At 41.2% G+C, this 27,515-nt stretch overlaps 1 protein-coding gene across 1 annotated transcript; it reads right to left on the bottom strand.

The window, feature by feature from the left end:
- Positions 1-707: 707 nt before the first annotated feature.
- zgc:162707 (UPF0524 protein C3orf70 homolog B) lies at positions 708-25,058 on the bottom strand. Its single transcript, XM_034186200.1, has 2 exons — positions 24,554-25,058; positions 708-2,474 (listed from the first exon to the last, which is right to left on the bottom strand). The coding sequence occupies exons 1-2, from the start codon at positions 24,735-24,737 to the stop codon at positions 1,795-1,797; spliced, it is 864 nt and encodes a 287-aa protein (XP_034042091.1). The 5' UTR covers positions 24,738-25,058; the 3' UTR covers positions 708-1,794.
- Between the last annotated feature and the right edge of the window lie 2,457 nt (positions 25,059-27,515).

The following is a 27,515-nucleotide window of genomic DNA, read 5'->3' as shown; positions in this document are numbered from 1 at the left end:
TGCTTTCTCTCACCTGCAAAACTGCCTCGACACGTTTGAGCTCCGTGTCATAAGCAAACCACAACACATGTCCACTTTCCCACCGCATTGTCACTTTTTCTTTGCATTTTCACTATGTTTGTGTGTAATTTCCCCCAAAACTCAGAGAAAATGCCATTTTTTTTGTCCCCCGGGAGTAGAGAAATTACATCATATGTGTCATATTTTACCCCTTTAGCGCCCACCCTCAAACAAGACTGCACTGCCCAATTATGCATTCTATATCTCTTGGAAGTTGAAGTTACAGGGGCGTTCCAGTTGAAGCTTCCTACCTATAACTGGGGAATTACGATCTTCAACAACTGGAACAGCACCATAAGTCTAAGGATACTGCAGCAGGCTAATGTAAGTAGCTACAGTGGGGTAAAAAAAAGTATTTATTCAGTCCCTTATTGTGCAAGTTCTCCTACTTAGAAAGATGAGCGAGGTCTGTAATTTTCATCATAGGTACACTTCAAGCGTCTACGGATGAATGCTAAGGTTAGCTACACTTTCTAATATTTGCCTTATGTTACAGTTGAACTATCAACCAGCTGAAGCTAACACTTACACATTAGCTAACTAATATTAGGTAAGGACTCCCACCACCTACGTTTTTTAATTACCCATAATTCTTTTCTCTGCTGAAGTGCAGCAATGCAGAAGTACACATGCCTCTCGCTTTTTTCCACCTTCCCATATTACCTGTATCATCAGAAGACATGTCAACCTTAAGCCAACAAAACCAATTAATAAAAACGCTTTGTTAGTATATAACTTTAGATATAAATGTTCAACAGAATACAGAATACACTGGGTGCTTCACTGCTCACACTCACTCTGTGTTCATTTCATGCTAATAAAGGCCAACGTAGGCCTCGTTTTTCTCATTGAGAACAAAGAAAGTGGTTGGTGCTCAGCTTAAATGTCTGATAAATGGTTTAGGAGGAAGAACATCCTTGGTCCTCACTGGTAGATACAGCATAAGAATGTGCTTCTGTATAATATTTGATTGTCAAACTGACCCACTGCTCTTGGTGGTGTCAGTAAAGTGCAGACAATTGTGGGCCGGTAATAATGTTTTAAATGCAGGTGTGAGTAATTAACAGGGTAAAAGGCTGATGTGCTTTAGGTAGACAGCTTGGACTTTTTACACTGAAGTGCTGGAGTTTCTAATATATGTAGGTGGAGTCTAACTACAGGAGAAGAAAGTGGGTCTTTTCGCCCACTCTAATGTTGTGTTAGAATAAATCTGACTGTCAGGTTGATGACTGGAAAACACTAAGAATGGCCTAACTGCTCATTACCATCAACAAAGCGGCTGACGTCACCTCTGATCATCCATAATTTAGCTCCAGTCCGATCCAACTGCAGAGGAAGGACACAGAAATCTCTATCTGAGCTGCATGTGGATTAATTGAGTATACGATATTTGTTAGTCATAAAAACCATGTTACAGGGGCGTGGTTGCTCAGTCATATGCTTGATGCCTTTGTGTTTTCTCTTTGTCCTTTGTAGTTTGGAGAAATTCATTCCATGCAGGGGATGTGGGCACTGAAGAGGCTGTGTGTGGGTGAAGACCAGCAGCAGCCGCCGACTGACTGCCTGCAGGAAAATAGGCTCCGAGTCAAACAAGCAAAGCCCCGCTGCAGCGTTACACAGGCTGGTTATCTTCTATTTGTTCATCTAAAATAAATCATAGTGAGTATTTTTTTTTCAGTAACAGGATTCTGCCCTGTAAAATCACTTCCTCACAAGCCGCTGCCTGTGTGAGAGTTACACAGTTGTTTCAATCTTTTCAATGATCTCTATCATAGATTTAGAGGGAGAGAGCAGAGAACAGTCGTCTTGATCCCAGAGGCTTATAGGACTGGAGTTTCCATCTGTGCTCAACCCGTCATCCTCCTCCTCTTCAGTCTCCTCCTCGCAGGACTCCACATAATGCAGACCCAGTGCATTTATTCCAGAGTCCTCAGAGCTTGAGGGAGACGAGCAGTGGTCCATTTTGGTTCCCTTGACTTTATCAATAGGACAGGGGTGTTTGTGCTCAGCATACACAGGCTGGGTGGGCTGTGCAGGTGCATGTTGGGTCGACTGCGCTGCTTTAACCGGTTGCCGAGGCTGCTGAGGATTCTGGGTGATTTGAGGTGCATGCGGCGTGGGGGTTGGGGTTGGGGGATGAGGCGGTTCAGGTACGGGAGGAGGTGGGCGCTGGACGTAGCACATCTTTCCGTTGATACGTTTGACGATGTAGTCATCTACAAACAGGTCTGCGATGACGCAGTACTTGGGCGACTCCAGGGGAGGAGGGGACTGGAAGCAGGGGGCGAGCTTGAGGAAACGTTCAGCCAAAGACATAGACAGGTCAATGGTGTTACTGTACTCTGCCCCAGCAGGTGGCACGGCTGTGCTGGGCAGCTGGCACACATTGGTCATGGGTTGATACACATACTTGCCTGAAGGAGACAAAAATAAAAGCATAAATTTTAAAAACACATTTCAGTTGGTACAAATTGGTATTGCTTAACAAGTAGCAGCCAGTAAAGAATGCTGTGCTAACTGCAGTGCGCCGTGAGGTGACTCGCTGCTGCACAAATTGGGAAGGAATTTGTACATAGCATATTTTTAATTATATAACACATAAAAAATCCTTGTCATTTATGTCACGTGATATTGATCATTCGTCCCATTTGCCATTTTGTACCATTGCGCGCTCACACTAGCAGCAATGGCGCTTAGCTTAAAAACAAACAGTGGCCAAACACAGTGCCCAGACTCGCTGGGTAACACACGGGAAGGCTGGATGCACTAAGGGGCTTGAAAGGGAGTTGGGGGTCCTGAGAAAGTAGTGCTTGCTAGAGGCAGAGCCCCACAGGCTCACAATCATTTCCACATAAATTCAGCATTATATCATAATAACAGACGGGGGATCGATCAGCGGTCCACAGCAGCACACCTGAGTCTGATATATATATATATATATATATATATATATATATATATATATATATATATATATATATATATATATATATATATGTGTGTGTGTGTGTGTGTGTGTTCATTTTTGGCAAGAAGCCCTCTTGTGAATGCGTAAAAAGACTGCTTCCAAATGTTCGCCTTTGTCTGCAGCCCGCTGGCTCCAAATGTGAGCTGTGCCGTGCAGCTCAGATGTATGTTTAACTGGGTTCCCTGGAGAGAGACAAACTACAGAAGATGACAAGTCTACGCATCACTTCCTCTCATTCTGTCCTTGTCTTTTGTTTTGCAGGCTGGGGGACCCAATCCATCAAAAGCTTTTCTCAGGCTGGAAAACTTCAAACACCTTAGAAGTAAGAAAGAAGCTTAGTTTTGCAATTCTGAATGGACAAAGTGAGATTTCAGTGTTCTAAAGAGATACATAATAAATGTGGGGGGATTTTTTTTTTTCTATACATAAATCACCTACGCGATCATTTTACAAGTTAATTTCTGATTTTCATGAGTTCTAACAAAAATTTAGATGCCCATTTCGTTATTAGACTGAGGGTCCACAAACGCCAAGCAATTAACAGTCAATGTCTGATGCTTGACGTTCACATACTTTGTACGCACTATTACGAGAAAGAAGCCAAAGCCAGTGGTGATAAAAAGGGAGGAAAGTAACCGTTTTCTGTTTAATGAGAGGAACTCAATAGTCCATAGACAAAATAAGGCAAGAGTTCAGGCAGACGAGGTAGCTGCAGAAAAAAGACGGCAAGAACTGAAGAAGATGGTGCACTGAGGAGGTGAGGGGGGTGGGGGCGGGTCTCACTTGATGCTGTCATCATCGTTTTCTATCAATTCAAATCACTGAATAATTTTCTGACAAATTTGATAGACAGATAGATAAAAAGTCCTCCACAGACGAGCACCTCCGTATCTTGCTGACATACTCAAACCTTATGCCCATGCTCTGCATTCTTGGGATGCAGGACTACTGTGTGTTTGAAAGGTTAAGAAAACGTCAGCAGGTCACAAAGCATTTTCTTATTGTGCACCTGTTTTATGGAATAGTCCATCTGTTGAGATAAAACAGTCTGATTGTGTGAAGTCATTCAAATCCAGATTAAAGTCCCATCTGTTCTGTATAGTTTATGACTAATATAGAGTTGATTGTATTAAATAATTTTAACTCTCCACCTATTATTTATGTTCTTACTGGTGGAGATGGACTCAGACTCACCACATCCAAATTCTGTGGAATGTTAGTGAAACATATGACTATGTTGTCAGTGATTACATTAGCTTCCTGCCTGTAATTTTGCTGTTGTAATATAGTGTTGTTGTACATTGTACATTCCAGCTGACTGATTTCTTCCTTGTTCTCTGACTGAGGGAACGTCTGATGAAGAGTCTATAGGTGACCACCATCGAATGATTTCACTGCAGACTGGCAAAGCCCAGGAGGACATGGTGGGCACTGGCAGACTACAATGTTGGGACTTGGAATCACAAATGGCATCAGAAGGACAATTGTGTTCCACTACATGGGCTCATGTTCTTTACTGTTTGACTGATGGACACGTATTTAATACGACCACTGGACTTTATAGGTTTATGCTTAAAGCTGCATCTTCTCTGACCTGCATATTTGACAAATCCTTATTGTGCTTTGTTTTTTTTTTTAATTATTATTTGTTATTGGTAGTATAGCCAGAGCAGATGGTCACCCCTCCTCTGCGGTCTGCTTGAGGCTTTTTCCTACAATCAAAGAATGACTAAAGGAATTTTTCCTTGCCATTGTTGCCAATGTGCTTGCTTTGGGGGTGGATAAGGTTAGACATTTCCTTTGTAAAGCATCATGGGGTGACATGTTGTGATTTGGAGCTATATAAATAAACTGAATGAAATTATAATTCCTGTTTAGAGCGCCTCAAATCAGAATCATTTTCTTATCCAAGGAATTCCAGCAATCTACTAGATGGTGGTGACATAGAGCTTTGCATTTTGGAAAGTGAACCACTGAACGCAGTAGTTTCATTTAGTGTTTAGAGATGCGTGGAATCATGAGGCACTTCCTGAACCAAGAGGTCCCCACAAACCAAAAGATGTTGTGAGTCAGAATCAATGGATTTTTTTTTTAAAGGTGTACCAGTAGAGGCAGCATGGTGGCTTAGTGGTTGGCACTGTTGCCTTACAGCAAGAAGGTCATGGGATCACTTCCCACCTGTGGCCTTTCTGTGTGGAGTTTGCATGTTCTTCCCATGTTTGTGTGAGTTCCCTCCAGGTGCTCCGGCTTCCTCCCACATCCAAAGGATATGCAGGTTAGGTGAACTGGAAACTTTCAATTAGCCATAGGTGTGTGCACGTGTTTGTCTGTCTATATATGACAGACTGGCGTCCTGTCCAGGGTGTACCCCGCCTCACACCCTATGACTGCTGGGATATGCTCCAGTCCCCCTGTAACCCTTAATTGGAGTAAGCGGGCATGGAAAATGGACACATATACCAGTAGATTCCAGCAGTTTGTTTCAAAGGTCTCACACGGAATCATTTTCTGAACCAAGGAATCATCACAATTAACTTGATGACCCCTCCCACACACACACACATATACAAATGGTGTTTCAAGTATTTTTAAACAAATACTGGGCCAAGTGCTTCAGTTCTTGTTTTGAGCATTTCAAACCACTGACTCGTTTTCCTTACATTAAAAATCCAAACGATTCATCACATGCTTCCCATCATAGTCTTTGAAGTACATCAAAAATGAATCTCCTTTGTTTCATTTATGGATCTGAGCATCTTGAAATGGCAAATTATTTCCTGAACCAAAGAATCTCCATAATCCAGTGGCTCAGTGGATCGACTCATGTTTGTCATTAACCACTGCTTCTTTTTATCTTACGCTTTTTAGTGCAGCAGATAACTGAAACAATCATTCAAATGGTGGTACACGCACCAAATTTGGTACAAATACTCCTTAGATGTTACTCTTTTGAAAAGACTATCCACTTGATTTTTCAACAGGCGGCCAAGATAGCAAGTAAGTAATGTTTATTTATATAGCACCTTTCACAGACAAGGAAAGTCACAAAGTGCTTCATAAAAGACACACACAGGTAAAAATTCTGAGAATAAAATACAATGTACATCACAATAAAATAGCTCTAAGACACACACAGTGGTCATAAAACTGCCCTCTCACTACTAAGGTTTGAATGCCTGGAGAAACAGATGGGTTTTAAGTTTGCTCTTAAAAACATCGACAGTGTCCAGCGAACGAAGAGACAAAGGGAGATCATTCCAGAGTCTCGGCGCAATGACCTGGAAAGAGCGATCTCCTCGGATCTTAAAGTGGGTACGAGGGACCCTCAGAAGGTTCTGATCCACTGACCTCAGGCTCCGAGCGGGAGCGTAGGGACATAACAGGTCTCTAATGTAGGGGGGAGCCTGACCATGCAAAGCTCTAAAAGTCAACACTAGGATCTTAAAATGGAAATGCAACAACACTGGGAGCCAATGAAGAGACTTTAAAATAGGAGAAATATGAGTCCTTCTGTTTGAGCGAGACAGCAGCCTTGCTGCAGAATTTTGGACCTGTTGCAGATGGTTGAGGTAAGCATTGGTTAATGAATAATTACACAGGGGTCAAGTTTACAAATGCTCCAGTCATATTGAAAAGTATACCACATTATTAATCTGATCATAAAGATTCCAAAAAGGTATAGTTTGGGCTATTTTTGACTGAATGTTATGAAGTTATGGGATAAAAACAGCAAAATGGTGACAAAGTTCAATTTCAGTTTGTACAGGAGGCCAAAGTTAAAGTTGCTCCAATTCTGGTAAAAAGTGATGCAAATTATTGGTTGAGTGAATAGAGTTTTAAAAAGGAATAGTTTGCACCATGTGTCATGCTTAGTTATCATGTTACTGGGTAACATGTCACATGTCATAGAATCCAATGGACATCAACATTGGACCGTTACTTTGGATAGTAAACATTCAACACAGTCAAAACTATTCCATTTATTAATTCTGGTCTTAAATGGCAGAGCGAAGCATCTATTGCTAAACTTCAAAACGTGGACTGTCTGCTTCCAGACATTCCTAATAGGTTTATTTGCTCATACATGCTGCTTATGTGAATACTTACTTAAAAGATTTGAGTCTTTTCATCCATACCAGCCGATCACTGCAGGAATTACAGCATTTTGTGTGGTTGCATATTTTTAAGGGATCAAAAGTAATCGGATCTTTGACAGATTGTGGCTCTGACTGATTTGTAATTCTTATTTATATTCTGTAGAAGCAAGCAGCACACTGACATACAGTCTCATTTTGCATATGTGCCAAACAAGAGGGTATCAAAGTCTGATATTCCTGCAATATACCACAAGTGAGGGAAAAATGTGTGAAGAAAGTTGGAAAGATGTGGAGCTAAATGTGGTTCTGTCTTTCTACTGTCTCCATAGTGACAGTAACCACTAGTCACTGTCAGTCACTGAACTCTGCAAACCCACTTCAGGTAATTTTGGAACACAGTCTACCCTTGTGTCTTGCTTGAGTCCTTGGATGGCAATGTCAGTGGTTTGTCCTACTATAGATGGGGAAATGTCCTCAAAAAGAAATCACATTTAAATTTTCCAAAAAGGGGCAAACTGCATAGTATAGTATAGTACTGTACAGTACAGTACCGTATATCCAGAAAGTATTCACAGCGCTTCACTTTTTCCACATTTCGTTATGTTACTGCCTTATTCCAAAATGGATGAAATTCATTTTTTCCTCAAACCTCTACACACAATACCCTATAATGACAATGTGAAATACATTTTTTGAATCTTTTGCAAATTTATTAAACATAAAAAACTAAAAAATCACATGTACATAAGTATTCACAGTCTTTGCCATGAAGCTCAAAATTGAGCTCAGGTACATCCTGTTTCCACTTATCATCCTTGAGATGTGTCTACAGCTTAACTGAAGTCCACCTGGGATAAATTCAGTTGATTGGACATGATTTGGAAAGGATTTGTCACTATATAAATGAAAATAAACTGAAATTGAAAATCATCCATAAATGGAAGAAGTTCAGATCTACCAGGACTCTTCCTACAGCTGCCCACCCATCTAAACTGAGCGATCGGGGAGAAGGGCCTTAGTCAGGGAGGTGACCAAGAACCCGATGATCACTCTGTCAGAGCTCTAGCATTCCTCTGTGGTGAGAGGAGAACCTTCCAGAAGAACAACCATCTCTGCAGCAATCCACTCATCAGGCCTGTATGGTAGAGTGACCAGATGGAAGCTGCTCTTTAGTAAAAGGCACATGGCAGTCCAACCGGAGTTTGCCAAAAGGCACCTGAAGGACTCTGACCATGAGGAACAAAATTCTCTGGTCTGATAAGACAAAGATTGAACTCTTTGGTGTGAATGCCAGGCATCTTGTTTGGAGGAAACCAGGCACCATCCCTACAGTGAAGCATGGTGGTGGCAGCATCATGCTGTGGGGATGTTTTTCAGCAGCAGGAACTGGGAGACGAGTCAGGATTGAGGGAAATATGAATGCAGTAATGTACAGAGACATCCTGGATCAAAACCTGCTGCAGAGCACTCTTGACCTCAGACTAGGGCGACTGTTCATCTTTCAGGAGGACAATGACCCCTAAGTACACAGTCAAGATATCAAAGGAGTAGCTTCAGGACAACTCTGTGAATGTCCTTGAGTGGTCCAGCCAGAGCCCAGACCTGAATCTGATTGAACATCTCTGGAGAGATCTGAAAATGGTTGTGCACCAACGCTCCGCATCCAACCTGATGGAGCTTGAGAGGTGCTGCAAAGAGGAATGGACAAAACTGCCCAAAGATAGGTGGGCCAAGCTTGTGGTTTCATATGCAAGATGACTTGAGGCTGTAATTGCTGCCAAACGTGCATCAAAAAAGTATTGAGCAAAGGGTGTGAATACTTATGTATGTGTGATTTCTTAGTTTTTATCTTTTTTAAAATTTGCACAAAAAAAAAAAAAAATCAAAAAACTTTTATCATGTTGTCATTATGGGGCTTGGGAGAAAAAAAATGAATGTCATCAATTTTGGAATATTGCTATAACAAAATGTTGAAAAAGTGAAGTGTTCTGAATACTTTCCAGAAGTACTGTATAGTATAGAATAATGTAAACTGTGATGCAATTTATTTCTAACCAAATTAGAATATGGAGATTTCTGTGATTTTAATATTAGAAAGGATTATGGTTCGTTGAGGTTAAATTTTGGCACTTTATGGTGAAAACTGACAAATTAATACAACAGAAAATTATACAAATTAAATATTTTTGTCTGTGCACACATCAGCCTAAACGTGTGCTCTGATTAAAGTGCAAATGTACACAGATCAGCCAAACTCAGGTCAGTGTTCACCTTCTAGTTTTTCATTGTAATAAACAAAGGGGTCAAATGCAAAACCCAGTATCTTTTTAAATGGAGAAAAATGCAGTTTTAAAGGAAAATGCAGCAGAAAATGTATGAATGAAGCGAAATGGTATACAGTATTCAAATTCTTTAACATTTTGCACACTGATATTTACCGAAGCATCCAAGTGCTGGTTTAAACTATGAATGTGTGGTTTAGGATTTACTGGGTTTTGCATCTGAATTCTTCAAATGCTATTTAGCATTTAAAGGGTCATTTCTAATTTTTTCTAGCATTTTTCTCTTATGTGTGGTTTGTCTGCTTTGGCTGTATGCACCTAAAGCCAGTTCTTTGTCAAATATTATCCTCTGTTGAGTTCACCCAGATTTTATCAATAATCTGTTTTTTTTCCCAAAGGATTGTTTGCCAATAAAGCATCTAGACGACTGCAGTGTCTAGCTGCCACCAGCTAATTTTTCAACTTTGCATATCATTACATGACACCAAAATATCAGCATTTTGATACATTTCTTGACACAAGGATAGAAAAATTGTACACAGAAGACAGTGTTTCACTATCTCATCTAGTTCCTGAGATATGGACGTTCATGTATTTTAGATAATAACCTCTGATTTGACATTGACCTTTGCACTATGGCCTTCCTGTTCTGTGCAAGTTTACTTGCCAAGTTTGATTGAAACTGGTCTTTGTGTTTAGAAGAGATCACCAAGGACAGACAAACAGATGGACATGGACATTACAATCGCCTCTTTCCACTTTGCAGCAAGGCTAATTGTAAGCATTGGGTTATTTTTGTTTGTTTGATTTCTGTTATTGTTGTGCTTTTTGTTGTTTGTTTGTTTACATTTTGGACTCTGTATTTAATTATAGCATTAATCATTAAACTAAAAAAAAGATTAAGATGAAGAAGAGACATATTCACCTTAATGTGGTCTACTCTGAAAGAAATGATCCAGATCATAGGGGTCCTCTAACTAAGCTCCTGTGATGTTTCAAAAAGGACAAGTGTCTCTCTTTAGATGTTGAGATGTGTTAAGAGGATATGAGATGTGACAGGAATAGGTTGTGAAGGCAAAGTGCCCATTTCAACACTGACTGTTGAATGTACTAATGGGACAGATGGACACAGCACGACATCTTAAGTTACCTGTAGCAGTATCTGTAGTTTGAGGGTTCATATCAGACCTTCAGAATAACACCTTCCACTGCACACCAATAATCAAACGAGAAACCCATTACAGAGGACGTACAGACATTAATTTGAGTTGGAGGACTTGGCTGAGGAAGAATAGATTGGATACGGTGCATCCAGAAAGTATTCACAGCGCTGCACTTTTTCCACATTTTGTTATGTTACAGCCTTATTCCAAAATGTAGGAAATTCTTTTTTTTTTTCCCCTGAAAATTCTACACACAATACCCCATAATGACAATGTGAAAAATGTTTTTTGAGATTTTTCCAGATTTATTAAAAATAAAAAACTAAGGAATCCCTCACTCAGTGGGGTTCCCCCGGAGGAGCTGGGGGAGGTGTGTGTGGATCGGGAGGTCTGGGCGGCTTTGCTTGAGCTGCTGTCCCCGCGACCCGACTCCGGATAAAGCGGAAGAAAATGGATGGATGGATGGATGGATGGATGGAATCCCTCACTCTTCAACCTCATCTTCAACATCTTCAACCACTTACTTCAATTGAGGGTCGTGGGGGGCTGAAGCCTATCCCAGCAGTCTTAGGGCATAAGGCAGGGCACACCCTGGACAGGATGCCAGCCTGTCACAGGACCTAAGGAATCACATGTGCATAAGTATTCACAGCCTTTTCCATGAATCTCAAAATTGAGGTCAGGTGCATCCTGTTTCCACTGATCATCCTTGAGATGTTCCTACAGCTTAATTGGAGTCCACCTGGGGTAAATTCAGTTGATTGACCATGATTTGGAAAGGCACACACCTGTCTACATATAAGGTCCCACGGTTGACGGTGCATGTCAGAGCACAAACCAAGCATGAAGTCAAAGGAATTGTCTACAGACTTCAAAATTATACACACAATACCCTATAATGACAATGTGAAAAAGTTTTTTGAGATTTTTGCAAATTTATTAAAGATAAAAAACTAAGGAATCCCTCACTCACTCATCTTCAAACATTTACTTCAATTGAGGGTTGTGGGGAGCTGGAGCCTATCCCAACAGTCATAGGGCATAAGGCAGGGCACACCCTGGACAGGATACCAGCCTGTCACAGGGCCTAAGGAAGTGGTGTCCAAACTATTCCAGAAAGGGCCGAGAGGGTACAGGTTTTCTCTGTAGCCACTGACTCCAGCAGGTGATTTCACTGATTAACATCACTTTGAGCAGGTGGGATGAGTTCATCAGTGAACAGTGAGTACAAAGATGGCCGATGGCTGGCTCGAAAGTTCGCGGAGATAACTTTTCAGCAAAAAAGTAAGTTTCTATCTCATATTAAAAAGTTATTTATATTTATTATTATTTTATTTATATTTAGAGATTTTCAAGTCCAGACTTTAGACGCACTTATTTTCCCTTTCATATGGCTAGCATACTGGTACAGTTTTGTTTTACGTTTTTACTCTTTTAATTCATTTATTAGAAATTGGAGCGGGCTGCGGCCTCAACTTTACCTAAATTCTGGGTCTTTTAGTGAAATTTAGTTCCTGTCCTGTTCCTGTCCTGTGCACCAACAGCATTTCTTGTATATTCGTCCGTGAATTGTTCTGTGAATTGTTCTGTAATTTATGCCTGTAGCATGGCCCAAGCAGAGGGTCACCTCTTTGAGTCTGGTCTGCTTGAGGTTTCTTCCTCAGAGGGAGTTTTTCCTTACCACTGTTGCTCTGGGGGTTGGTAAGGTTAGACCTTACCTGTGTGACGCGCTTTGAGGCAACTCTGTTGTGATTTGGCGCTATATAAATGAAAATAAATTGAACTAAAAAAATTATAATTTAGTAAAGCTTGGTCCCAGCCATCGTATACGACGGCGTCAGCCCCAGAGGGTTAAAGTGATGCAATGTGCGCTGGGCAACTTCTAATGTCAGCCTCTGCGGCTGTTCCAACTCTTTCTGATTGGAGTGATGAAATGCTAATGCTATGTTTCCGAAATGCTTGACCATCATTTTGCACAGCTTGTATACATAGTTGGTCATATCAAGCTCCTTCTTACACAGGACATTGTAGAAACCAAAGTGTACCCAAACACTTGTTTTTAATGTTGGCAGAGCGGGATGAACTTCCTGCATTTGTTGCTTCTCCATGCTAATGATGAATCAAGCTAATACGCTAATGTAGCAGAAACGCTTGTCTAGAGGCTGAGTGTGATGCGTGACAGCAACTCCACATTTAAGGCAGCGAGGAGAAACTGAAACAGAGACGTTATTTTAAAAATCAATTTTTGAAAGCTTTGAAACTGTAAGGATAAGAATTGTGATAAGAATCAATTCTTTTCACGGTGGAAATATTTTATACCATGTGAGGTACTTACATAGTAATCTTCTAAATTTAAAGTGGAAAATCTGTCTCATCTGCATGCTTTCTTTTTTACGGCGGCATCACTCTTTAAATTTCAGCTCTTGTGTCATTTTAATACACAGTGTGGCTGCGTGTTAAAAAGATGAGCTGGCAGAGCACAGCCATCGACACTCCAGCATGTAGGCAAGATGAATGAACACAGCTGTTATGCCATTTTATTGGCTCGTACCACAACCACTGAGTCATTATCAACCCCCTCAGTTAATGTATTTGATTTTTGTACATCTGATCCACATTCAGCAGCTTTTACATCCAGAATAAGCAGCAGGAAGAAGAAAAAACATGTACACCGGTTGAACAAAAGTGATGATTTGAGCAGATTCTTATGCTTGACAATAGCTGCTGCACCCATTTGGCTGCTAGATATGATCTGCTCGAACACTTCCGCTGTACTTTGTCTTTAAATCAGTTCAACAAAGGGGCTGGAGCCGAGCACACAGCATAAGTTTCAGGTTTCAGCATTGCAGAGAAGAGACGGCAAACCCAGCAGCATGAGAAACTCCTTTCCTGTTTCCTGTTACCCAAAGGCTAAATTTGTTCCACTGTGCTTACTTTATTTTCCTGTGCATGTCAGATATTCAGCCTCAGCTCTCGTATAAGCAGCAGAACAGTCCTGGTGATGTTTTCTTGCGGTTCTGCTTTTAATTAACTCATAAATTGTGATTTTAACCAATTATGAGCAGTCCAGGATCAGCTGACAGGGTCGTGACCCTTAAATATTTGCCCTGGACAGCGGCACGGTAAGACAGATGAGTCTACTGAGAAGCTCTGCTGTCTTGACAAGAAGATATCTCAGAAAGTAAAATTGGAGACGACAGAGTACAAGCGGACTAATGAGACCATTCAAGACTCATGAGCTTGTTGTCTTACTGAGTTATTCATCGCTTTGCTTCCTAATTGCAATTATTACGTTGTGCATCAGACAAGTAAAGAAAAAAACCACTGGTACCAGGTGGTTTCGGTACTGCAATGAGTAAAAACGTTCATCAGACATGATGTATTGGCGGTGACACAAAACACAGCTAATTACTGCTAATGAGAGCCTTGGACTGATAGCGTCACCAGCTGCGTGCACTGCTTCCTCCCACGTGCACTTCCACTTTCCATTTTCTCATCCAAAGACGTCAACAAAGCTCCGTTCTTGTTTTCACAGATATGCATACAAGAAGGTCACCGTTTGGAACCTTGTCCATATCCTGGAAAACTTCAGAGGGTCCTGAAGGGTGTCTGTGATTAACTGGGATATTCTACCATTATGTTGTGGTTTTGTGTTAATTGGTGGGTTTTTCAAGGTGTTTGAAAATGTATTTTTTCCATTGCAAACTTTGACATACTTTGCTTATCACTTGAATGGAGCTTGTAACATTGTTGTGCATGCTGTGATATCACCAGGAGTTTTTCCATAAGCACCAAGGTCAACCCAATCTCACCCCAGTTCGTGATGGCATCGCAAAAATTTAATTAATCTATTACTTTGTGATACCATCACAGAATGCGCCACATTTTCATGACTGTATCACAAAATGCGGGGTGATGCGGGGGGGTTCTGGGGGTTATGATTAGGGTTAGGGGAAGGGGTTAGAAATTGTCATGTGGGTAGTTTTGTCATGTGGGGATTCATGCATTTTATTATGTTCATGTTAAGGTTTTCTTGGTGTCTGGTTTGCTTGGTATTTTTCTGACTGCACTCTCTTGTCTGGCAGTTGGGTTCTGGGTGTGTCCTGTCTCTTTTGTTTGCCACGCCATCTTCCTGGTTGTGCTCCCAGACCTGTGTCTCATTTCACTAATCACTCTTGTTATTTAAACTCTCTGCTTGTCTCCATTCCTTTGCCAGTTCTTTGTTCCTTTGTGTCTTCATTCCAGCTCTTCTTCCATAGTTGTTGATCTCAGTTTTTGCCTTGTCATTTTCTGAACCTGTTGCCTGTTTTTGATCTCGACCTTGTCTTGTGTTTTTTTGAGCTTCTGATATATATGTAAAAACACAATATAAATGCAGTCCATTTACCATCCATACCATTTAGCATTTTGTTGTGGTTGTCAGAACAGATGGTCACCCATCTGTGCTTGGTCTGCTATTATTGTGAAGCGCCTTTGGGCGATCTGCATTGTGATTTAGCACAATACAAATAAACTGAACTGAATCGAGATCTACCATCCAGATCGATGTCATTATCCACAATTTAGTCAACACAAGGCTGACCTCTTCACCAAATTTCACTGAAATCTGTTCATGTCCTGTAGCGATAGCTTTCTAACTGACAGACAGACAGACAGACAAATGGCAACAAGATGTTCCTTGGTGGAGATAATAAGTATGAAGATGGTGCAACACTTTTGCAGCCACACTTGTGAACATTTCAGAACAGACAAGAGGGAGCAAGTTCACAATGTTTGCAACTGGCATAAGACTAAGTGGAATTTGCTGAGAAAAATAAAACGAACATGTCTCTAAGCAGAATCAATGAAGAGAATTTGTATTGTATTTTCAGCTACATCAGATATCTCAAATCATTTAGCTCTGTGGATGGAGGCAAGCATCTAAATCCTGTGCTTACGTGGCAAAGATTAGAGCGTGACTTCCGCGGTTACACACTATAAGCTCTGGATGCTTGTCTGTGCACTGGTCTGAGGATTTCAGGGCAGCCGAAGGGAAAATGAACAAGGACCGCAGAGAAGCAAACATCCTGTAAATCCAGTGCAGAGCTGAAGTGTCAGGCCAAGAAGGTTCAAATCAAACACACACGAATGGTGAAAATGGTGTGAACCTTTTTCTAAATTAAGATTTCAAAACATCTACCGCTGAGTGGAGCTTCATTCTCAATAAATGTGTGTGGATTTCAGGTTTAAAACACTTCTAAAATAGTGTGGAAAGAAAACAGGCTATTTGGATAAAACGAGCCAACTCCTACAGAAAATGACACAATGAGTGACTGTTTTGAAAGGTGTAAAATGTTCAGTGGACATTTGCTTTAGACAGTAATTCACATTTTTATGATGCTGGGAGCATGAAATTAAGCTTTTGCCAAGAAAAATGATTCAGTGTGTTTCAAATGCTCAAACCAGTAAATGAAACAAAGGCTTCAGAAATTCAGAAAAAAAAACCTCAAGATGATAAATGAAAAATTGATTCAGAAAATGTGTCACTCTTCCAAAAGGCTCAAATCCCAAAGGAACCAATAGCTTCAAACAACCCCTCAACGTTTTGAAATGCTGAAAAGACCAAATCAAACTGTTGCTTTAGAAAATGGTTCAGTGATTTGAAATGTCCAAAACATTGAATGAAACAAATGCTTCAGGGAATCATTCATGATTTGTAAACTCAGTGGATGAAAACTTGATTCCCAACATGCTCACAACTCTGGGATATCATCTAGCAAACAACGGGAATTCCTCAACTCAAAATATTTGTTTTGAGTTTGCAAAAAACTAAATGAAAGGTTCAAGAAATGAAGCAGTGTTTCAAAATGCTTATAAATCTAAATGACACACTTGTTTCAGAACATGATTCTCTCATTTCAAGAGATTTCTTCTTTTAAAAAGTACATCACTGTTTTGAAACACTCAGATCATGAAATGAAATATTTTCTTTCCCAAATGTTTCAATGATTCAAATTGCTTGAAAGAAATAAAAATAAATGAAACCACTGCTTCTGAAAATTATTTTCCATTTTAATCAAATGGAACAAATGTTTCATCTATTTAATATACTTGAAACACTGAACAAATTGCTTCAGGAAAAGATTGTTTCAAAATACAAAAAACACCATGACAGCAATAATAATGGACAGCCCACCCCCCCAATAAAAATCTATCTACCCCTCTGTCATACTGTCTGTGCGCTGATTTTCCAGTTGTTCTTTCTGGTTTTGAATCAATTTTGTGTGCAATATTTTTTCAGCAACATGAAATGTTTTTTCCAACATATGCTCTGTACATGTTTAATGTCTAAATACAGATTTTGGAAGGACACATAGGCTGGTACATTCACTGCCAGTAATATTTGAGCTGTAAAAATGTTAATGTTTAATGTGTCAGGATTCGCTAGCCACAGAACCATTAAAAATTATGATTGTCTGAATTAATGATTTGTTGACTGACACGCTCGGATTGCTCTGGATTGTCTTTTGTTATTAAAACAGATAAAGCAAGTTGTGTCAGATTTGCTTCTTGTCACCCACTGAGCACTTCACATTGTCAGTAGGAGACACTAAATGTCATGCTGTCATTAAAACCAGCTGGTGGAAGTATGCAATTTACTGCTTTTATGTCCATATATCAGTGATGTGTCCACTTTCAAAATACTGTGGGCGCATGACAGCAGGGACACATATACAAACATCACACTCGATATGAAGGAAAACTAGACATATTAGCGATATTACGAGGACTGCTTTCTTCCACCTGCAAAACATAGCAAAGCTTTGTCCCATCCTGTCTATGGCTGATGCTGAGACCCTGATTCATGTGTTTGTCTTTTCTAGATTAGACTACTGCAATGTTTTATTTTCTGGTTTACTGCAGTCTAGCATTAGGGTTCGGCAATTGGTTCAAAATGCTGCTCCAAGACTCTTGACAGGAAGCAGAAAGTTTGACCACATTACACCCATTCTGGCATCTCTTCATGTCCCTGTGAGATAAGATTTTAAGGTTCTGCTACTAGCCTATAAAACTGTTCACGGACTGGCACCTCCCTACCTAGCTGAACTAATTAAACCCTATGTACCGGCCAGGGCTTTGTGTTCTCAGGGTGCAGGGCTACTTTGTGTCCCTAGGGTGAATAAAAAGTCTGCTGGTCACAGAGCTTTTGTTGTGTGGGCCGCCAGAAGAGGAGGTACTGCTGGCCCACCACCAGAGGGCGCCCTGCCTGAAGTGCGGGCTTCAGGCACGAGAGGGCGCTGCCGCCACGGACACAGCCGGGGGTGACAGCTGTCACTCATTATCTCTTGACAGCTGTCACCCATCTACACTTCATCATCCCACTCCATAAAGACCGGACGTCATCTCCACCTCGTTGCCGAGATATCGTCTACCTTACTAGGTACTTTGTTCTCAGCCATTATTTTGTCTACCACAGTGTTTGCTTGTGATATTTTCGCAGTCGGTTTTGTGAGTGCTTGCAGCTGGAGGCTGGGTTTGGACTGACATCTTCACTCCAAACTTTTGATAAGTACACATACTACTGCACGTGCCAGCTTTTCTGTATGAGAGGTGGAGGTGGAATTTCCACCATTGTTTGTACTGGGTGTTCACACACCCACATCTGATTGTCTCTGCTCCTCGCCAGCAGTACCGGATCCGACACGTGGAGACGGTGGCCACCTGGGGTGTTCGGGATTTGGCGGCTCCAGTATTCTCCAGGTTCGGTGGCGGAGGAAATCGTGTGGTTCCGGTTCTTCTCAGGACAGACATCCTCTATCCTCGAGCCTGCCCACACATCACCCTTGTTAATTGGTTATTGTACACATTCGGTAATCTGCTGTGTTTGGTTGTGCTTTTCACAACAGTAAAGTGTTCATATTTGACTCTTTCACTGTCCGTTCATTTACGCCCCCTGTTGTGGGTCCGTGTCACTACACTTTCACAGCAGCTTTCTCTTATCATGCCCCTTTTCTGTGGAATGATCATTCTGTAGACACTTTCAAGTCCAGACTTAAGACGCACTTATTTCCCCTTTCATATACTGGCATCATATGGTACTATGCTTTCTACTCTTTTAAATTAATTTCATTAGGAAACGGAGTGGGCTGCAGCCTCAACTTTATCTAAAGTCTTTGTATTTCTTCTGTTTTTCTTGTTGCTTAATGCTGAAAAATTATACTGTATTTGTTGTCTTTTTGCCGCCTGAGAGCTCATGTGGGTAACGTGACATTTAGATCGACCGCTGTGTGTTATGATCGGATGGTCCGTTTCACCTGGGGTAGCCTGTCAATGTGGACGGCATGTTTTTATGTATGTCCACGTGAGGACAGCGAGCAGACACACACACGTCACAGTGGACAGTTGTTAGTTCATGTCCATCCAAATACGGTACGTGTTCTCCAGCTGGGACATCCAAAGCCAAAGATCTCCACACCTGCTGGTGTCCACAAATAGTTGTAGCAACAGGTGTACGAGGCGTTGGAGGCAACTACGATTTTACATGTTTTGCATACAATTCCTGCATCATGCGCACTTCATGCACAATTCGACCACATTCATACTATGTGTGAAGGGCCCCTTACCGCTGTTGCATGTGTGCTTGCTCTGGGGGTTGGTAAGGTTAAGCCCTGGTCCCACCAAATAATGAAGGATGAATAATGACCCATGCAGCATGTTTTTTTGGGGTTTTTTTTTTTTTTTTGCTACGAGAGGACTTATTCAACTATCGTGGGAGAATAGTGGCTCTGAGAGGCTCTTAGAGGAAGTATATTTGATGGTTCTTGGTCCAGCGAGGTATCGGCATCAATTTGATCAGCTAGCACTTAGCTTAGGTTCGTGTGTTATACATCATACGGATAAAGTGAGGAACCTTGGAATAATTTTTGATCCTACGTTGTCCTTTGATCTCCACATTAGAGACATTACGAGGACTGCTTTCTTCCATTTGCAAAATATAGCAAAGATTCGTCCCATCCTGTCTATGGCTGATGCTGAGACTTTGATTCATGCATTTGTCTCTTCTAGATTGGACTATTGTAATGCTCTATTTTCTGGCTTACCACAGTCCAGGATTAGGGGTCTTCAAATGGTTCAAAACGCTGCTGCCAGACTTTTGACAAAAAGCAGAAAGTTTGACCATATTACGCCCATTTTGGCGTCCCTGTACTGGCTTCCAGTTGCTGCAAGATCGGATTTTAAAGTACTGTTATTAGTTTATAAAATTGTTCATGGACTTGCACCTCCCTATCTGGCTGACCTGGTAAGCCCCTATGTACCAGCTCGGGCCCTGCGTTCTCAGGGTGCAGGACTTCTATGTGTTCCCAGGGTGAATAAAAAGTCTGCCGGTCACAGTCCTACCGTGCCCCAGCTCTGAGGAACGATCATCCGGCACACATTCGGCAGTCGGATACTTTGGAGACTTTTAAGTCACGTTTAAAGACTCATTTGTTTTCTTTGTTTTATCATTAGTTTTATGATGTGTTTTTATTCTTGTATTCTTTTATGGTCATCTTTTTATTGTGTTTTAAATTTTTAATTCAGTTTTTTTGTTGTTGTTGTTTTATGTTGTGTGAAGCACCTTGAGACAATTTCATCGTGAAATGGCGCTATATAAATTAATAAATTTGAAATTTGAGTATATTTGGTTAACGAGACTCATCTCTGAGCATGGCACTAATTTCAAGATGTTATTTAGCAACAACAGCGTGGGGAGGTTTGTGTGCGAGTTACTACGAGGACTAACAATCTTTATAGAGGCATGTTTGTGGTGAGAACGAGGCTGCGAAGCCCATTATTCAAGTGCCTGGCAGCTACGAGGACTGTTTTGGACAGGCTCAGCCCTCTTGCACACAATCCCACCTGCTTTGTCTGCTGGACGCTGTATATAAAATAATTATTTTGTAGCAGATTAATCATTTTCTGTCAGTTTGGATGTTGAAAACACCTCTAATCACTTCTGGACTCACAGAGAACCGTTTCATCTGGACCCTTTTAGTCCCCTCTCTCTCCTGCTCCATGAAGTGGAGAACGTATTTTGGAACAGCTTAAAAGGTAGCCTAACTATTTTTTTTATTGTAATAGCTTGGTAAAACAGTTGCATGTTCATTCCTTCTTCATGAGCTGCTGTAAAAGTATGTTCATGATAGATTTAACATCTTGTTACATCTTGCTGGATCAGATGAGCTGCGCTCTGTGCACACTGACGCAATGACTTGCACTCAAAAAGAGCATTTATGCAAAACGCCAGCTTGAAAAAGAGCGATTCTGCAATCAATAACACCCGAACACAAAGTTAAAAGTTGGATCACGGCAGATGGAAAGGAAGCCAGCAAGAAGGAGCACAGAGGCGACTGTCCAAGTACACAGAACAGCAGCGTGCGCAAAAGAGTGATTTTCCAATCAATAACGGATGAACACAAAGTTAAAAGTTGGATCACAGTGCCAAATGTGTGTTTAAAGCCGCGGAAGAAATGAAACCAGCGAGAACGAGAGCAGAAACGACTGTCCAAGAATACAGAACGTGCGCATGCAAAAGATTGATTTTGCAGACATTAACGGATGAACACAAAGTTAAAAGTTGGATCACGATGTCAAAATGCCTGTTAAGCAGGCGGAAGAAATAAATCCAGCGAGAGGAAGCGCTGAGATGACTATCCAGGAACCCGTGGTTCAGTTCTAGCCAGTCCGGTGCATTTAATGACTCTGTAAACAGCAGCCTGGTGCACGGCACACACCCGCCGGACTGTACTGGAGCATATATTTTTGGACTGTGTTTAAAAAATATGACATCTTGAATGGGTGCTGTGAATTGAAAACCCACACTTAAAGGGACCAAGTGTGGGAGGACTGGAGGTTTGGATCAAACCAATGCCTAAACATGCACCAATGTCACATTATCATGGCGCTACATTGATCATATGTGGCGACACGCGGCATTTGAGGCTGGAGGACCACTTATGACAGGTCAGTCGTGGCTCACTAGAGGCTGATACCTGGCACATGTGAGGTACTTAGAGGCACATAGAGGCTTCTTCATAACGGATACATAGAATAGATGAAAATGTGGATCATTCTTCAAATAATCACTGACACACCCATGCATGGCTCATTATACATGGCTTATTATTCTGTGGGACCAAGGCTTTAGATCTTACTTGTGTGAAGCGCCTTGAGGCAGCTTTGTTGTGATTTGGTGCTACGTAAATGAAATGAAAACTGAGCTCAAGATCACCCAGCTGACATCAATGTCATAAATTCTGTAATCATTAAGACTCTTCCACAACAGTTCGGCCTGCGCTTCTGTGAATAATGTAAGAATAAATCTTAAAGTAGACCTGCACTGAAATAAATGTGGTCAGATTTCAGAAAGAAATAGCTGATATGTATTTATAAGACCCTTGTGAATGCAGTAAAGTAAATCTGTAAGCCCAAATTTGTAATTCAGCGGAGAAATCTTCGTTTAAAAATGACAAATTTGCAGCTACAATTTAGCCCTCTGTGAAAACAGTTTGTACAGCCGTAACATTTCCATGACCCGCCTTCAGTCCGATCCCACATTGAAATTGATTTTATCTGTTAGTAATGTTACTTATACACATCCTGGTTTCAACATCCAAAAGTAAGCTGCAATGAATGTGAGATACAGATCTGTGTGCTCAGATCAGCAACGACATCAACAGCGGGCGCCGTTCTTCCTCTCCCGCTCTCTGCCTCCACTACGCTCGCTGTTTTAATGCGAAGCGGCCGGTACACCTGTTGCTGCAAGGACAGACTTCTTGCGGCAAAATCCACAGCACCGCACGTCTCAGCAATCGGAGCCCCAGAGCTCCATGGACGCTGAGAGAGGTTTATATATTTTTAATGACTGGGATTCTTTGCGGGTCTCGCCTCCATATCCTGCGATGGTACCGGAGGCGAAAGACAGATTTTCATTGCAACACCACTCAATCAAACGGGTGTATGAAAAAGTCCCCCAAAATAATTTTCAAGCACAAATAAAAGAAATGTGTACTCACCAAACGTGCCGCAAGACAATATGAAGTTTTAAAAAAAGTAGATCCTTCCGTATAAGACATAACAAACTGACGTAAATCGACAAATTACAAATGGCGTAATCAAAATTTTTTCTAAACCTGTGAGACACATCGAAGTGGACACGGTTCGAAAAATTAAGATGGTTTTCGGTGAAAATTTTAAGGGCTGATGAGAGATTTTGAGGTGATACTGTCGCTTTAAGGACTTCCCACGGAGCGAGACGTCGTGCAGCACTCCCAGGCGCCGTCGTCAGCCTGTTTCAAGCTGAAAACCTCCACATTTCAGGCTCTATTGATCCAGGACGTCGTGAGAGAACAGAGAAGTTTCAGAAGAAGTCGGTTTCAGCATTTTATCCGGATATTCCACTGTTAAAGGAGATTTTTTTAATGAAAGACGTGCGGGTGGATTGCAGCGTCGGCTCGCAGCCGCCGTGACGCTCCGCCACAGGAAAAACACCTCCGTTGGAAGCCTTAAGGACAAGTTGAAACATGTCCAGCTGTTAAACAATTTCTCATATACTCACTCCACTGAAAGCCATAAAAAGCCGCCTGGATTTTACAAATGGTTATCAACACGGAGGTGTTTTTCCTGTGCCACCGCACCGCGCCGGCTGCGTCCCGACGCGCGGACCCGTCCGCACGTCTTTCATTAAAAAAATCTCCTTTAACAGTGGAATATCCGGATAAAATGCTGAAACCGACTTCTTCTGAAACTTCTCTGTTCTCTCACAACGTCCTGGATCAATAGAGCCTGAAATGTGGAGGTTTTCAGCTTGAAACAGGCTGACGACGGCGCCTGGGAGTGCTGCACGACGTCTCGCTCCGTGGGAAGTCCTTAAAGCGACAGTATCACCTCAAAATCTCTCATCAGCCCTTAAAATTTTCACCGAAAACCAGCTTAATTTTTCAAACCGTGTCCACTTCGATGTGTCTCACAGGTTTAGAAAAAATTTTGATTAAACAAAGTGCCAGTCTCTCAGCAACTTCTCAGACAAAGGAATTCCGACGGGGCTGGACGACTCCTCCCACAAGGAGTGCTCACAGGCGAATGATGTCACCGACAGGCGTGGAAAAACTCACGCATGCGCACGAGGGTTCAAGCATGTCTGACGTAAAAACATATGAATGAAATCCATATAGTTTTTGAAAAAAATAAAAAGGACCTATACTTTATTGACAGCCCTCATATATATATATATATAGCTTACATCTGAATTAAAACCATAAGAATGTCTTCTTTTTATGTCTGTATTAGTTTTTCCTTTAGCATTTAATCTATCACATATTTTTTTTACAACTACTTCATTTATTTTTTGAGCTGATGTCAGAAATTTTAAATGGCCATTCCAGTTTTCTGAACCCATGACAAAAGCTTTAATCTACAACCCCTTCCAGCTCAAATTTTAGTGGACACAACTACAGCTGCCAGCCAAACACTAATGACACAGTTTTAGTTTTACTCACTCATCTTTAGGTGTTGTCATACAGTGAGACACATGCTTCCAAATAAGCGCAAAAGCAGAACAATATGCACAGACGTGGCCCTTCCCCTACTCCTTAAATGTGCAGCTTCCATGGTTTAGACTACATTAAATACTCATACAGGAATGTTTTGACGGATATAAAAACAGTCGATCTATCAGGATGACTATAAAAGGAGAATCAAAACTTGAACTTAATGGAGCACCACCCACTGATGGAATGTTCCTGGAAACACACTTATGGCCTGTTCCTAATTTTGTGTCACATGCTGTCAACATGATGCCAGAATCTGAGCTTCAGATCGTCTTCAAATACTCAGTGGGTGTACAGCAGAGGCGCAGACTGAAGCCTCTTTCATAACATGGCCACGATCACTCAGTGCAGCCTGCGCTCTCACCATCCGTGCGCATTTCTGACTTTAAAACAGAAAGAACAGCAACAAACTTACAGTGACACCAGCCCAAGTGGCAGCACCAGTGCAGCTTGAAGCACTTGCCGTGGCTGTGCGTGGCGCAGATGGACAGCCCGTCGCACGGCAGAAAGTCGGGTTTCCCAGCGCAGCTCTTCGCCAAAGCCTGCGCTTCGTCCAACTTCTCACTCTTCGGACACTTCTGTGCTCGCGAGGTGGCCATGCCAACATCTCCCGGATCGGAAAAACCCGCACGATCCTCCGCGTAAACTGCAACACACACACGCACAGTGATGGAGGGACGCAAAAGAACGTATCCGGTACCACACACGGTTCGGGCGCTCGGAGCCCCGGCGCAGGCTGACTCAAATAAAAGGTGGTAACATATCCGTGAAAACACGATCACTCAGTCAGCGCGGGGGGATGTTCATTTTCAAACGCCACCACGGTCGAGATCGGCTGATCTATCCATGTTCATCCTCCAGCTTCGCGTCGGGAAACTCCTCTGCGCGCCGCCGCGGCGCGTAACGGCAGCGCGTCTGAACTTCATCACACAGCGGGAGGAGTCCACAACACAAAGACAGCCTCTCTGCGCACCAAAAACAAAAAACAATCTCCAACCACAACCCCGAAAAACTCCAAGACACTGATCCCGGTGGACAATAACATTAATTCTGGATTTCACTGGAAAAAAATCACACAGTGGATGTGCGTAATGTCGAAATATTTCCCAAATACATAAATGGTTCTTCTGTATAAATTAAAATGCATTAAAATGCCGTGCATTAAAATGCCGTAAAAATGACTCAACAGAAATACTACAAAGGTTGACAGCCGCTAGAGGGCAGCACAACCCCTCACTGCTGGGCGCCAGTTTGTGTTGGGAATGAGCCATTTGATTTATATAAAACATTTTCATCATGTAGCTAAGCTGTCTCCCACAGCCAATCCGCAAGAATGACAAACCCGAGATACACGTGACAGGAAAGAATGTTTAACTCCTTTTTTAATGGATGAGTGTCCAAATCCTGGAATGCCAGCGTGACACGGCCGAAGGTGGGGGGGGGGGGGCTGCGAGGGGCCTCACACCATTCACTTTATATTTGAAAATCCACACAAAAAGATTTCAAAGTAATGCACCAAGTGATCTCTTAATTTGAAATGCAATTCTTTCACCAAAACATTAAATTTAGGCTTGCATCACAGATGTACCTTCTGGCAAATAGTAGCTGAACTTTCAGGTCTTCTTTTTAATAAAACCCTCCTCTGTACCACTTCATCATGAAGCTGTATAACTGAGAATACAAAATGCAAAACATGCACTATGTACAATTTTTACAATCACAACCACAGAAGTCTATAACTTCTTCCTGGTTGTCTGGGTGACTTGTTGGCTTTCCTCACTACTCTTCTTGCACAGTCACCCAGTTTTTGAGAACTGTCTACTCCACACAGATTTACCATAGAGTGCCATACTGTATTTCTACATAAGTGATGTAAATAAAGACATATTCAGTGAGTTGAAAATGTTCATGTATCCATCCCCTGACTTGTCTGAAGAAAACTGGCAATTAAACTGTTTATTTACAGGTATTCTAACAAAGGGCTTATTACTTATGCAGCCCATCATCTTGGCATTTAGATTTTTAATTAATTTATGTCAAGTTGTAGAGCTTTACTTTCAGTTTGAGTCTAAGATCATTTTAAAACTTTATATTGAGAAGCCTGATTTTTTTTTTTTTTTTTGTGTATTTGAAATGCTATAAACAAATGTGTGTGAAATACCAAGGGGCTGAATACTTTTGAAAGCCACTTTATGCCACGTGACATGGATTATTCGTACCATTTGTCATTGTGTTCTATTTACGTGCAATAGTGATACATAGTGTGCAATTTTGATACTATACGATTCATGCTATTGCACACCCCCAACCACCGTGCATGCTTACACTTTCGGTAAAGGTGCTTACCTTTAAAACAATCATGGCAGGAACTTATTGACGCTGCCTGTATTGCATCTCTCACCTCATGAAATATTCTTACCATTGCAGTCATAAACAGTCATTAATTGTAAACTTCTACAAAAAAAAAAAAACCTTTAGGAAATCACATCAATGACATTTTATTGGGTCAACATATGATAATGTACAGGTATTAGCTTACAAGGCATCATTAATCACATTTCACAAATTTATGCAGAATTAATTTGTACTGTAGCAGTCACAATCAATCATTCAATTAATGACAAAATTTGTACTGTAGCAGTCACATCTTTCAATTAATGACAAAACTATGGGTTTTTTTTTTTGGTCTGTCAGCATGGTTCATTACATTTTGCAGAATAACGTTTTCTGTCTTCAACCAAAATGCCTGTACTATAGTGTGACTCACGTCACATACATCATTTCAGTATATGTACACATTTTAATATACAGTACATACACTGAATGCACATCCTGTACAATACATTTATACTTTTTTGCATTGCACCAGGCCATTTTCCCCTTAAAAAATAACTTATGGGTTGAGCTTGATTTGTCAGATGTAGTATGAGGGGAGATGCTTTATTCCAACTCTTTTCACATTATAATAAAAAAAAACTGGAAAACCCATAAAAAAAGAAATCTTGTTATTAACTGCACCAGGGTGGGGGTCGGTAATGCAGCTGGAAAGAAAACGATTTTGCTCTAAAAAAAAAAAAAAAAAAATACAGGTGCAGTTTTTCAAGCATTTCTATAAAAGCTGGCTTCTTCTCATTTGACTGTAAAAAAAAAATTACAGTCTGAGAAGGAGAAATCATGCTTCAATCACACTGCTCATAAATCAGTCATGCAAGCTGTGGTGAGAGAAACAAAAAGGTTAACCACCGCTCTCTTATAGAGTGATCTGAATCATATATATGATCAATTTTCATCATCTACAGAATGACCCCAGCACCCTAAAGAGTCAGTTTAAATGTTGGTCAATGTTGCTTTACCAATTCATTAAGCTCATTTTTTTT

This window comes from Thalassophryne amazonica, chromosome 14, assembly GCF_902500255.1.
Source record: "Thalassophryne amazonica chromosome 14, fThaAma1.1, whole genome shotgun sequence".
NCBI lineage: Eukaryota > Metazoa > Chordata > Actinopteri > Batrachoidiformes > Batrachoididae > Thalassophryne > Thalassophryne amazonica.
This window is presented reverse-complemented; position numbering and strand designations above follow the sequence as displayed.

Bases quoted from the DNA above. Each gene is read 5' to 3' on its own strand.
- zgc:162707 (XM_034186200.1), bottom strand. From the start codon at position 24,737: ATGGCCACCTCGCGAGCACAGAAGTGTCCGAAGAGTGAGAAGTTGGAC. The intron at 2,475-24,553 runs GTAAGTTTGTTG...TGTCTCCTTCAG, and splicing joins CCACTTGGGCTGGTGTCACT to GCAAGTATGTGTATCAACCC.